The sequence below is a fragment of the Marmota marmota genome, unplaced genomic scaffold (assembly GCF_001458135.2).
Source record: "Marmota marmota marmota unplaced genomic scaffold, marMar, whole genome shotgun sequence".
Taxonomy (NCBI): Eukaryota; Metazoa; Chordata; class Mammalia; order Rodentia; family Sciuridae; genus Marmota; species Marmota marmota.
Window position 1 is genome coordinate 15,566,728 of NW_026000164.1, and position 10,409 is coordinate 15,577,136.

Below are 10,409 nucleotides of genomic sequence, written 5' to 3' on the forward strand. Positions count from 1 at the left end.
AGGGGGCGGCTCTGCCTCTCAGCAGGCCGCTGCTCCTCTTCTGCCGGTGGGTCGCAGGCCCGCCTACCTTGCAGGAGTCTTATTTTGTTCTTTTTAGCTATACATGACAGTAGAATGTATTTTTATATGTCATACATACATGGAGTATAACTTCCCCTTCTTGTGGATGTACATGATGTGGAGTTTCACTGGTCGTGTATTCATATATGAATATAGGAAAGTTATATAAGATTCATTCTACTGTCTTTCCCATTCCCATCCCCCTTCCCCCACCCCATTCCCCCTGTCCAGTCCAATGAACCTCCACTACCCTCCACCCCTGCCTATTGGGAGTCAGCATCTGTATATAGAGAGAACATTAGCCATTTTGGAGATTGGCTGATTTCACTTAGCATGATACTCTCCAGTTCCATCCATTTACCAGCAAATGCCATCATTTCATTCTTCTTTAAGGCTGAGTATATTCCATTGTGTATGTGGATCACATTTTCTTTATTCATTCATCTATTGGGGGGCACCTAGGTTGGTTCCATAGCTTAGCCATTGTGAATTGGGCTGCTATGAACATTGATGTGGCCACATCACTACAGTATGCAGATTTTACATCATCTGGGCATACACCAAGGAGTGGGATAACTGGGTCAAATGGTGGTTCCAGTACAAGTTTTTGGAGGACTCTCCACACTGCTTTTCCGAGTGTTGCATCAAGTTGCAGTCCTACCAGCAATGTATGAGTATACCTCTTTGCTCCACATCCATGCCAACGCTTATTGTTGCTCATATTCTTGATAATTGCCAGTCTGACTGGAGTGAGATGAAATCTCAGTGTGGTTTAATTTGCGTTTCTCTAATTGCTAGAGATGATGAACATCCAAACTTACTATCTTAATTGATCTGGAAGCCAGATTTTGGACACTGGCCTCGTGGGCTCAAAGGGAGGCATCAGCCGGGCCATTCTCTGGAGGCTCTGGGGGGACCCATGCCCTGTCCTTTTCTGTCATCCGGCATCTGCAATGATTGGGCTGTGGCCACTTTCTCCGTATTCCCCTGCCACAGATGGAAAGGTTCTCTGCTTTCCAGAACCAGTGGACTTAGACCGGGCCCACCTGGCTACTCTCCCATCCCCAGGTCCTTAACGTCATCACATCAGCAGAGTCGCTTTTGCCATTAGAGGCAATGTATTCGCAGGTTTGAGGGTTATGACAGGTGCCTCTGCAGGGCCCATGATTCCACTTTCTGTTCTTGACTTTGTTGGACTGTGGCCATCCACAGGCAAAAAGTCTATTCTGTCACTGTTGGGTACTGGAGAGAGTCCTTCCTTTCTGAAGTTTAGGTGGGGCTTCCTTACCTACAGACCTGAGTGATCCACTGTGCATGGCAGCCCCTCCTGATGTCCCCAAGGCACTTCACACACAGTGACTTCTGGGAAGCCCAACGCATGCCCTATCTGACTTTTCCTGCCGTCCTTGTCTTATTTCACCTCACTGGCATGTCCTCCTTAGCTTCTTGCTCACCTGTTGGTTCTGATTTCTCCCCATGGCCCCCTTCCTGTCCCCTTTCATCATCCCCAGTGCCGTAGCCTGATCATCTCCCACCTGGACATTAAAGTAGTGCCTTCCATCCTGTCTTCTTAGGATCTTGCCCATCTACTTCTCATGGCTCCCCATTTTCTACACTATAGTTCAATCAGATCAGCAAGAACTCTTGAGAATGGTGTTTTCTAAAGTGACTTAGAAGCAGGTGCGGTGGCACAGCCTGTAATCCCAGTGGTTTGGAGGGCTGAGGCAGGAGGATATCAAGTTCAAAGCCAGCCTTAGCAACAACAAGGCTCTAAGCAACTTAGTGAGACTTGTCTTAAAATAAAAACATAAAAGAGAGCTGGGATGTGGCTCAGTGGGTGAGCATTCCTGAGTTCAATCCCTGCTACCAAAAAAATAAAGTGACTTAGAAAACCATAGTGTTGCTTTGTTGTTTTTGTATGTTTCTGTGAATTCTGGCAGTGGTCCCAGAGCAAGTCCTGTGAGCCAAGGAGAAATACAGCACCTCCTCCCCCACACCCTGACTTGCCCTGTCTTATGGCTCCCTCAGTGGCTCTGTGTGCATCCTGAAGGCACTGAGTCTTTATAGCATCAGATCTATCTTCCTCTGTGCCCTGTATGACCTCTGGCACAGCTGGAGCTAAAATCTGTGAGCAAATGGTTGAGCCAGCACCCAACCCTACAGCAAGTCCTATGTTCCATGACACCCACTCTGTAAGAGTTCAAAGCCATTCATGCAAGTGAGGGGAACATTTTGTACAGGAGGACCACTAACCCATGCAGAAGTATTTCCTTTCCCACTAAGTGGAATAAATCTCATGCCAACAAAAAATATCTCAATAAAGAAAAAAAGGCCATTTTTCTGGACATCATTTCCAAGCTAAGGTCATTAGAGGAAAGGGTGAAAGTAGGAAATAAAGGTACATAGAAGAAAACAAGGCTACACATCAAACGTAAGACCCATAAACTGGGAAAGAGGTGAAGGTGCTAAGACCACTCGCTTTTATGGACTCGCTCGCCCCCTTGCGGCCCTTTGAGGTACTGCCCCGTGTTGTGCCTCTCCAGCAATGAGTTCCCACAACTTCTTGATTCTCTCCAAGTCTTGGGGGAAATAAGATTAAAGGCCAGAATTCTCCTGTCAGTTCTGTAGGATGTCCTGCTGCCAGCCCGTATGTCATTCGTGTGACTAAAACGGCCCAGGGCTGTATGCAAAGTGTGTGCAGTAATAAGATTGGGGAAGAATTCCATCCTTAGGAGACTAGTGGCAAGTGCAAAGGACATGGGTTGACCCCAACACATCTATCCATGGTGCTTGTAGTCATGCCTCTGTTCTCACAGCTAATTGTCAAGGCTGTAAATAAAACAAAACGTTCTTTGATGTGGTAAGAATTTCTAATGAAGACAGTTAAATAAATAAGCTTTTTGCCTGGAAAGAGTAAAACAGGCAAGTGTACAATCTGCTACTTTATCATGGCATTGATGGACTTTAGTTGAGGCTGGAGTATCTTTTCAAAAGGTTTTAATTGTGGTAAAAAGCACTAAACATACAATTTACTCTGGTAACTGTTATTAGGTATACAATTCAGTAGTGTTTATCATATTCCAATTGTTATATGACATATCTCTAGAAATTTTTCATCTTGCAAGACTGAAACTATATTATAGTATCTATTAGGGTCTTGGGGTAGGTACACGGGAATGAGAGACAGATTCAAGAACTATCTAAATATATTTATCAACACTGGACTTATGAGGATGAGAATATTTGTAATATAGCCCTAACTTCCAAGAATGAAATGGAGCCCCCAAATTGGAGGGTCATTATTTGAAGACTTCTTTCCAACCAGTTCTGGGTTCACAGCTAAAATGAGTGAGAGATAATGAGACCCATTTCTGCCACACAGGCATAATGGCCTTCCACCACTCTGGCGGTACATCTGTTATGGTTGATGAACTGACATCATTATCACTACCTATAATCCACAATTTACATTAGGGTTCACTCCTGGTGTTGTACATCTTGCAGACTTAGACAAGTGTATAACGACACATATATACCACTGCAGTATCATACAGAATTGTTTTCAGAGGTCATTTCTGCCTCACTAATACAAGTTGTCTCCCAAACCCCAGTTGTGAGCCCTGATTAGCACAACCATTGGTAGTGACAGCAGGGTGGCAGCTGTGTGCCCCAGCATTGAGACCAGCTATGTGATGGGTGGATGTTGACCAAGGTCCATGATCTTCACTGCAGGGTGAGCTATTTTTTAAGCCTTTGTAGAAACTGTTTTATTTCAAGATCTAACAGCAGTTGTAAGGAGGTAGCCAAACACATTTCTTTAGCATTCCAAGACTCCTTGCCACTCAGGGATCTCTATGCAAACCAGGTAACGGCTGTCAGTGAGAAGCAGGGCTGAGATTGGCTCTCAAACCCCCATTCTTAAGCACAGGACCACTGCCACTCCAGAGAGACTAATCCCCTCATGTTCGGGCTTCCTAGGGGATGAGCATTTGGTCCAGCACTTGAAGACAAGTATGAGAGTGACAGAGTGGAGAGGTGAGGGCAGAGGTTGGGCCCAAAATGATGATTTTCTCTCTCTCCAACCCCATTTGGGAGCACAGGGTATGAAGTATGTTCTGGGGCCCTTTTTCTGAAAGTCCATCTCAGCAATGCTCAAGGTGACCTGTAACAAGGCCTCTGGGACGTCTGGCCTGCCTGGTTCTCCATCCCCCTCTCCCTGATTGCCACAGGTGGGGAGCAGGATGGTGATTGTCACAGCGGGCTTCGTGCTGCTCCTGATGGGTGTTTTTGGGAAGATCGGGGCTGTGTTTGCCACCATTCCAACCCCAGTGATCGGGGGCATGTTCCTTGTCATGTTCGGGATCATCAGTGCCGTGGGGATCTCCAGTCTGCAGGTGAGATGGGCGAGTTGCCTCAGAAAAGTAGCAGGAGCCCAGAGGATGGAGATGGGCAGAATGGGACAGGGGCTGGGGAGGAGAAGGGAATCCTTGGCCTGGAACCACACTGCTCCCAAATGGAAGAGAGAAATAGCCAGAAATGTTCAACCTTCTGAAAGGTCGTGAAGGAGTGATCTCAGCACCTCTCTCTGGGCCTTCCTCCTGCAGTACGTGGACATGAACTCATCCAGGAACCTCTTTGTCTTTGGCTTCTCCATTTACTGTGGCCTCACCATTCCCAACTGGGTGAACAAGAACCCCGAGAAGCTGCAGACAGGTGATTGCTCCTCACCTCTCCATTTTGTCACTCCGCTCTGTCCCCTACACAGTCGCCACTCTGGTTGTGGAGCCAGCAGGGACCCAGGGTCCTGTGAACCTGTCACTTTTGTCTCATTATAGGCATTCTCCAGCTGGACCAGGTCGTCCAGGTGTTGCTGACCACAGGCATGTTTGTTGGAGGATTTCTGGGCTTTCTCCTGGATAACACCATCCCTGGTAGGGCTCACCTGTGAACTGGCAATGTGGATAAATGGGTACAGTCTGAATGATGTGGAGAGCTTCTAGCTGTGATTACTGTGTCAGGCTGGTCACTGGTCATGGCACACCTTCAGTGGGCTCTAGTTCTGGAGATGAGGGTATGGAAGGGTCTGTATTAGTCAGCTTGGGCTGCTATAACAAAACATCCCAGCCCTGGGGGCTTAAACCATTTATTCTCTCACAGTTCTAGAGGCTAGAAATCTGTGATCAGGGAGCTGATAAGTTTGGTTATTTCTGAGATCTCTCTCCTTAGCTTGCAGATGGCCTTTCCTCTGTGTGTGCACATTCCTGGTATTTGATCCTGTGTCCTAACCTTTTCTTATAAAGATGCCAGCCACATTGGATTAGGAGTCACCCTAAAGGCCTCTTTGTAACTTAACTACCTCATTGTAATGGTCCTATCTCCAAATATAGTCACGTTCTGAGAAACTAGGGTTTGGGTTTCAATGAATGAATTTTAAGGGAGAGAGAGTTCAACCCACAGCAGAGCCCTAAATGGGAAATGTACCAGAAGCAACAGGAAAAAGACACAGCCCTGGCTTTCATGAAGCCTATAATTTAATTGGTGAGAGATCACACATATTCATTCATTCACTCATAGTATTAATAAAATTCCATGAAGCACTTGCTATAAAGCAGGTGCTATGTACCAAGAATACGAAGAGTAGTAAGATATGTCCCTTCTGGAAGTCCACAGGCTAATGGGGAACTAGGTAAGAAAGCAGACAAGTCCATACTGGGTAATACGTGCTGTGAGGAGCAAATAGAGTGTGCAGGTGTCCAGGGAGCTGATGTGGAAAGCAAGAGGCCCAGTCTCTGAAGGTTCTGGGAGTGGCTGTCCAGCAGCTCTCCTCTCTCTCTCTCTCTCTCTCTCTCTCTCTCTGGCCTCCCTCAGCCTCTCTTGGGGACCTCTGTGGTAGCACCTGCTTCATGGTGTTCTATTTCACATGGTGACTGTCCACCAAGTGTGAAGTGCATCTGTATATTCCACGCACATTCAAGTGAGGACAAGTCTGCTCGCTAGAGCTGTGGAAAGGGGGTTCCACATGGCTGTGCTGGGCTCCTTGTGAGGCTCAGAGGATGCCTGCAGAGCTGAGCTCTGATTCTTGAGCTGGGCTTGGAGGAGAAGGAGGAGGAAGGAGAAGAGGAGCAGATGGAGGCAGAGGAAGAGGGGTCGAGATGGAGGAGGAGGTGTCAGTGGGGGCATGTGCACCAGGGTGCCGAGAAGACGCCACAGGTCCTACCATGTGGCCACCAGAGCCTCCCTCTGCTGGGCTTGAGGGCTGAGCGCTAAGTACATAAGGAAAGAGGAACATAACAGACAGCACCCCAGAAGATGATCCAGCTGAGCATACCTCTAAAATCATTTGGCACATAGAGTCACTGTGGCCTGGCAGGAACATGGGTTGTCAGAGCCATCCAGAGGTGGTCACGGCCTCTGAATTCCCTGCCGACATGCATGATATCTCTGTGGATTTAGTCAGGGACCCTTGGCTGCAAATGAGAAAAGCTCAACTCAAAAAAGAGGGGATGGGATTTATTGATTCTTGTCACTGGGAAGGAAGGAACCTGGGAGAGGTCACAGAACCATAGCAGGATCCTAAGAAGAATCAGGGCCTGAACCCTGAGACCTAAGTCTTTCTCTCTCTCTCTCTCTCTCTCTCTCTCTCTCTCTCTCCATCCCTGGTCCACACACCCTCTGTCCATCTCCCCTGCTCCTTCTGCCTGCCTATTGGCCTCATTCTCAATTACCCCAGCTGAGGGTGATGGTCACAAGACCCCAGGTGTGGAACTTCCCCTGTGACTGCAAAGACAGAAGAAAAAGCTGCCTTATGTTGGGCCTGATGGCACTTGTGTATAATCCTGGCTACTCAAAAAGCTGAGGCAGGAGGATCCACAAGTTCAAAGCCAGCCTCAGCAACTTATCAAGGCCCTAAGCAACTTAGTGAGACCATGTCATAAAATATAAAAAGGGCTGGGGATGTGGCTCAGTGGGTAAGTGCCCCTGGGTTCAATCCCCAGTACCAAAAACAAATACCCCCCTCCTCCCCCTGCAAAAACAACAACAACAACAACCAAAAAACAAACAAATAAACAAACAAAAACCCCTGCCTTCTCCTTTGGCTTGAAACACAACAGAGGAGATGGGGGGAGGGCTCTGCAAAGACGTCGGGTAGGTATAGAGTTTGAAGACTCGACCTTTCCTGTTCCTGTGTTGGTTACTTAATGGTATAAAAAAACACACTTTATACTCTTCAAATTCTGGAAGTTGGGAGTCTTATGTGGCTAAAATCAAGATATTGTAAGGCCTGCTTCCTTCTGGTGGTTCTAGGGGAGAAACATTTCCTGCCTTTTCCATCTTCTAGAAGGGGCCTATATTCCTTGGCTCATGGCCCCTTCCCTTATCTTCAGGGTGTAATGGTCTGATCTCAGCCTCCTTTGCTCTACCTCCTCTGACTTCTTTGCGTCCTTTTATTTTATACTTGTGTTTAAACTTAGGACCCATCCAGTTTACCTAGGATAATCTCTCCATCTTAAGATCACAAATGAGTCACCTGTGAAAAATGTCTTTACTCTAAAGGTAACATTCACTGGTTTTGGTGGTCAGGACATGGACATCTTTAGGAGACCTTATTCAGCCTACTAAAATCCTAATTAAAATCCTGTATTAGCAGCAGCCTTATTGCCAGAAGCCAAGCCAGGGATCCTGCATAAAATTCATTTTTTCCTTTATGCATCTTTGCTTATTTCTTATGCAGGCAGGTGGCCAAATCTGGCCAGCTGGAATCCAGACAGGGTCTCCGGCTTGGCTGCCAGGAAGTCTGTTCAGGATGCTATAACAAAATACACTAAATGAGTGGCTTGTTAAACAACAGAAATATATTTCTCACTTTGCTGGAGACTCGTAAATCCAAGATCAAGGTTCTGACAAACTGGGGTGGGTGAGGGCAGACTTCCTACGTTGGTAACATATCCTCACCAATGTCATGTTGCAAAAGGTGAGAGATATCTCTCTAGAGCCTCTTTTATGAGGACACTAGTCTCATTCATGAGATTCTGCTCATGACCTGATCACCTTGAAAAGGACCCACCTCCTAATCCCATCACCTCGGGGTTAGAAATTTTAACATGAATTTTGGACACAAACATTCAGACCATAGCATTTACATTATAGTAATGATGACTGTTTCTTTAAGACCATGAGTCTGATCTGTACTTTGGGAGATTGACAGGCACACATGTCCAAATCTTTACAGATCTGCTTGATTGACTACCAATTTTCTTGGGGTGAAGCTGTCAGTGCCCTCCCATAGTAGGTTTCCTGGTGATATAGTCACCTCCACACTTTTAAACACACCCACAGTCTACATTTTTCTTGCTTTCATGAGGATGACCTCCTTGCATTTACCTTTAGTTGATGCAAAGTTGTGTATTTTTTCTCACCAGTTCCTGGTAAAGTTTCTGAACCAATTCTGCTCTTTTGAAAAAGTTTTTCATTCCCAATACAAATATTTTGGGATGATTTTGCAATATAACTGATCTGTTTGTTCTTAGAAGATATTCTGCCGTCAGCCTACAAAAAAACTGATCAGATTATGGGATCAGTGGTCAGCCACTCCTCAAAATATTTTTCTCCTTGATGTCCAGTTAGAGAATACACGTGCATGAAATGTAGCCTTTGGAAAGTTGTTCTGGAAGCTGATCGATGACAAAAGTGAACACTTTGACTCTCACGTCATCAGATTTTTCTACCACGTCCTTCTTTGCTGTTGTCCTCTGCCGTAGTCCAGCTGGGTTAAATAACCGAGAGATGACAAGCAACTTGAAGGTTGAATCAGGAACTACTTTATTGCGAGTGAACTCAGCAGGAACTGAGAACTCAAAGTAGCGGGCACCCAAGGTAGCAGGAGCCGCTTCTTGCCGGACTGCAGAGGTACATATACCCAAATAATTACACACAGCTTAACTTAATTGACATCATCTAGACACAGCAGTCAGTCATTAAGGAATCCTCATCATCTTAATGGCTCATCGGCATTGGCTCAGAAACCACTCCTCCTAGCATACTGCCAGGCGCCATCTTAACTTGGTTGTGGCCCTCATCAGTCCTCCACAAACTGACCCTCCTTCCCTGGGAATGTTAGTGCATCTAACATCCTCTCCAACCATCTTATCTGAACAGTTGGTGACTTGATGCCTACGGAGCCTCCCCTGGCCTCTCCTTCCTTCAAGGTTCACAATAATCTGGCCCTACACTCACCTCCACTGTCCTCCTGGTGGTCAGGTCTCACTTGGTGGCTTTGGGATTACCCACAGCTGTGCCCTCCACCATCCTCAGTTTCCAACAATTCCAACAATACTGTTCGCAGCTCATTGCTCTGAACATGCTGTCTTCTCACCTCCCCCTTGCCCTCTCTTCCCTCATGTCCAGGCTCAATTCCACGGTCAATCTTAAGAAAGCACCTTCCCGTGATCTTAATGCTCTTGGTCACTGCTCTCTTCATCACACCCTCTTGGTAAAACCTTAATACTGGTCAGAAACCATTTTTCACCCTCCCTGTTCCTGCATGCAGTGGCGCTGGAGAAAACACACAACCCTGTTGGCCTTAGGTTCCTGACCGTGAACTTCACATGGGCCCTCCATGCTTCCTGCTTTCCCAAGTCCGTGGCTCTCTCTGTCTTTTAAAACTCTGCCTCCATCCTCATCCTGACTCTCAGCTTCCTATTTCAATGAGAAATCCATAGGGAAGCCTCACAGAGAGTCCATGCAGACCCCGCACGCTTCCCCTCCCACCTTCTGCACTCCTGTCCTCGGCGTCCCTCCTGAATGAACTCCCTGGTTCTTCTGGAAGCTCTCTCTCTCCTTCTGCTTCACAGCCAGTTCCCCGATTCCTACTCAAGGATTTCACTGCAGCGATCTCCCCTTTTGCATCATCAGATTTTCTCTCTTTAATAATTTGTGGCTTCATACACACCTACTATTGCTTCCACTTGTTTTTCAAGTCTGATTTCTTGTGAGTGTGTGGCATGGTGGGCTTAAATATTACTTTAAGAGTAACAGAGTCAGACTGTACAAAATGCTGTAGTAACTCTGCTGAAAACCCAGGACCTGGGCTCAGCTGCTCTAGGGGACCCGGGTCACCTCTCAAATCATTCAAGAGCAGGCATGCCCTTCCTCCTGCCCCTTCTGCCCCTTCTGCCCCTGTGGCCCTTTAAATCCTGTCCAGTTGGGCGGTTCCATTTATTCTTTTTTTTTTTAAATTTTTTATTGTTGGCTGTTCAAAACATTACATAGTTCTTGATATATCATATTTCACACTTTGATTCAAGTGGGTTATGAGCTCCCATTTTTACCCCATATACAGATTGCAGAAT

General features: G+C 46.5%; 1 protein-coding gene across 2 annotated transcripts in view; it reads left to right on the forward strand.

The window, feature by feature from the left end:
- LOC107149028 (solute carrier family 23 member 2-like) overlaps window positions 1–10,409 on the forward strand; it is a 41,995-nt gene that overhangs the window by 29,394 nt on the left and 2,192 nt on the right. For both annotated transcript variants that reach the window (XM_015493809.2, XM_015493808.2), the window contains exons 7-9: window positions 4,290–4,454; window positions 4,665–4,773; window positions 4,896–4,991. In XM_015493809.2, the coding sequence (XP_015349295.1) occupies window positions 4,290–4,454; window positions 4,665–4,773; window positions 4,896–4,991 (370 nt within the window). The remainder of the gene's footprint in view (window positions 1–4,289; window positions 4,455–4,664; window positions 4,774–4,895; window positions 4,992–10,409) is intronic.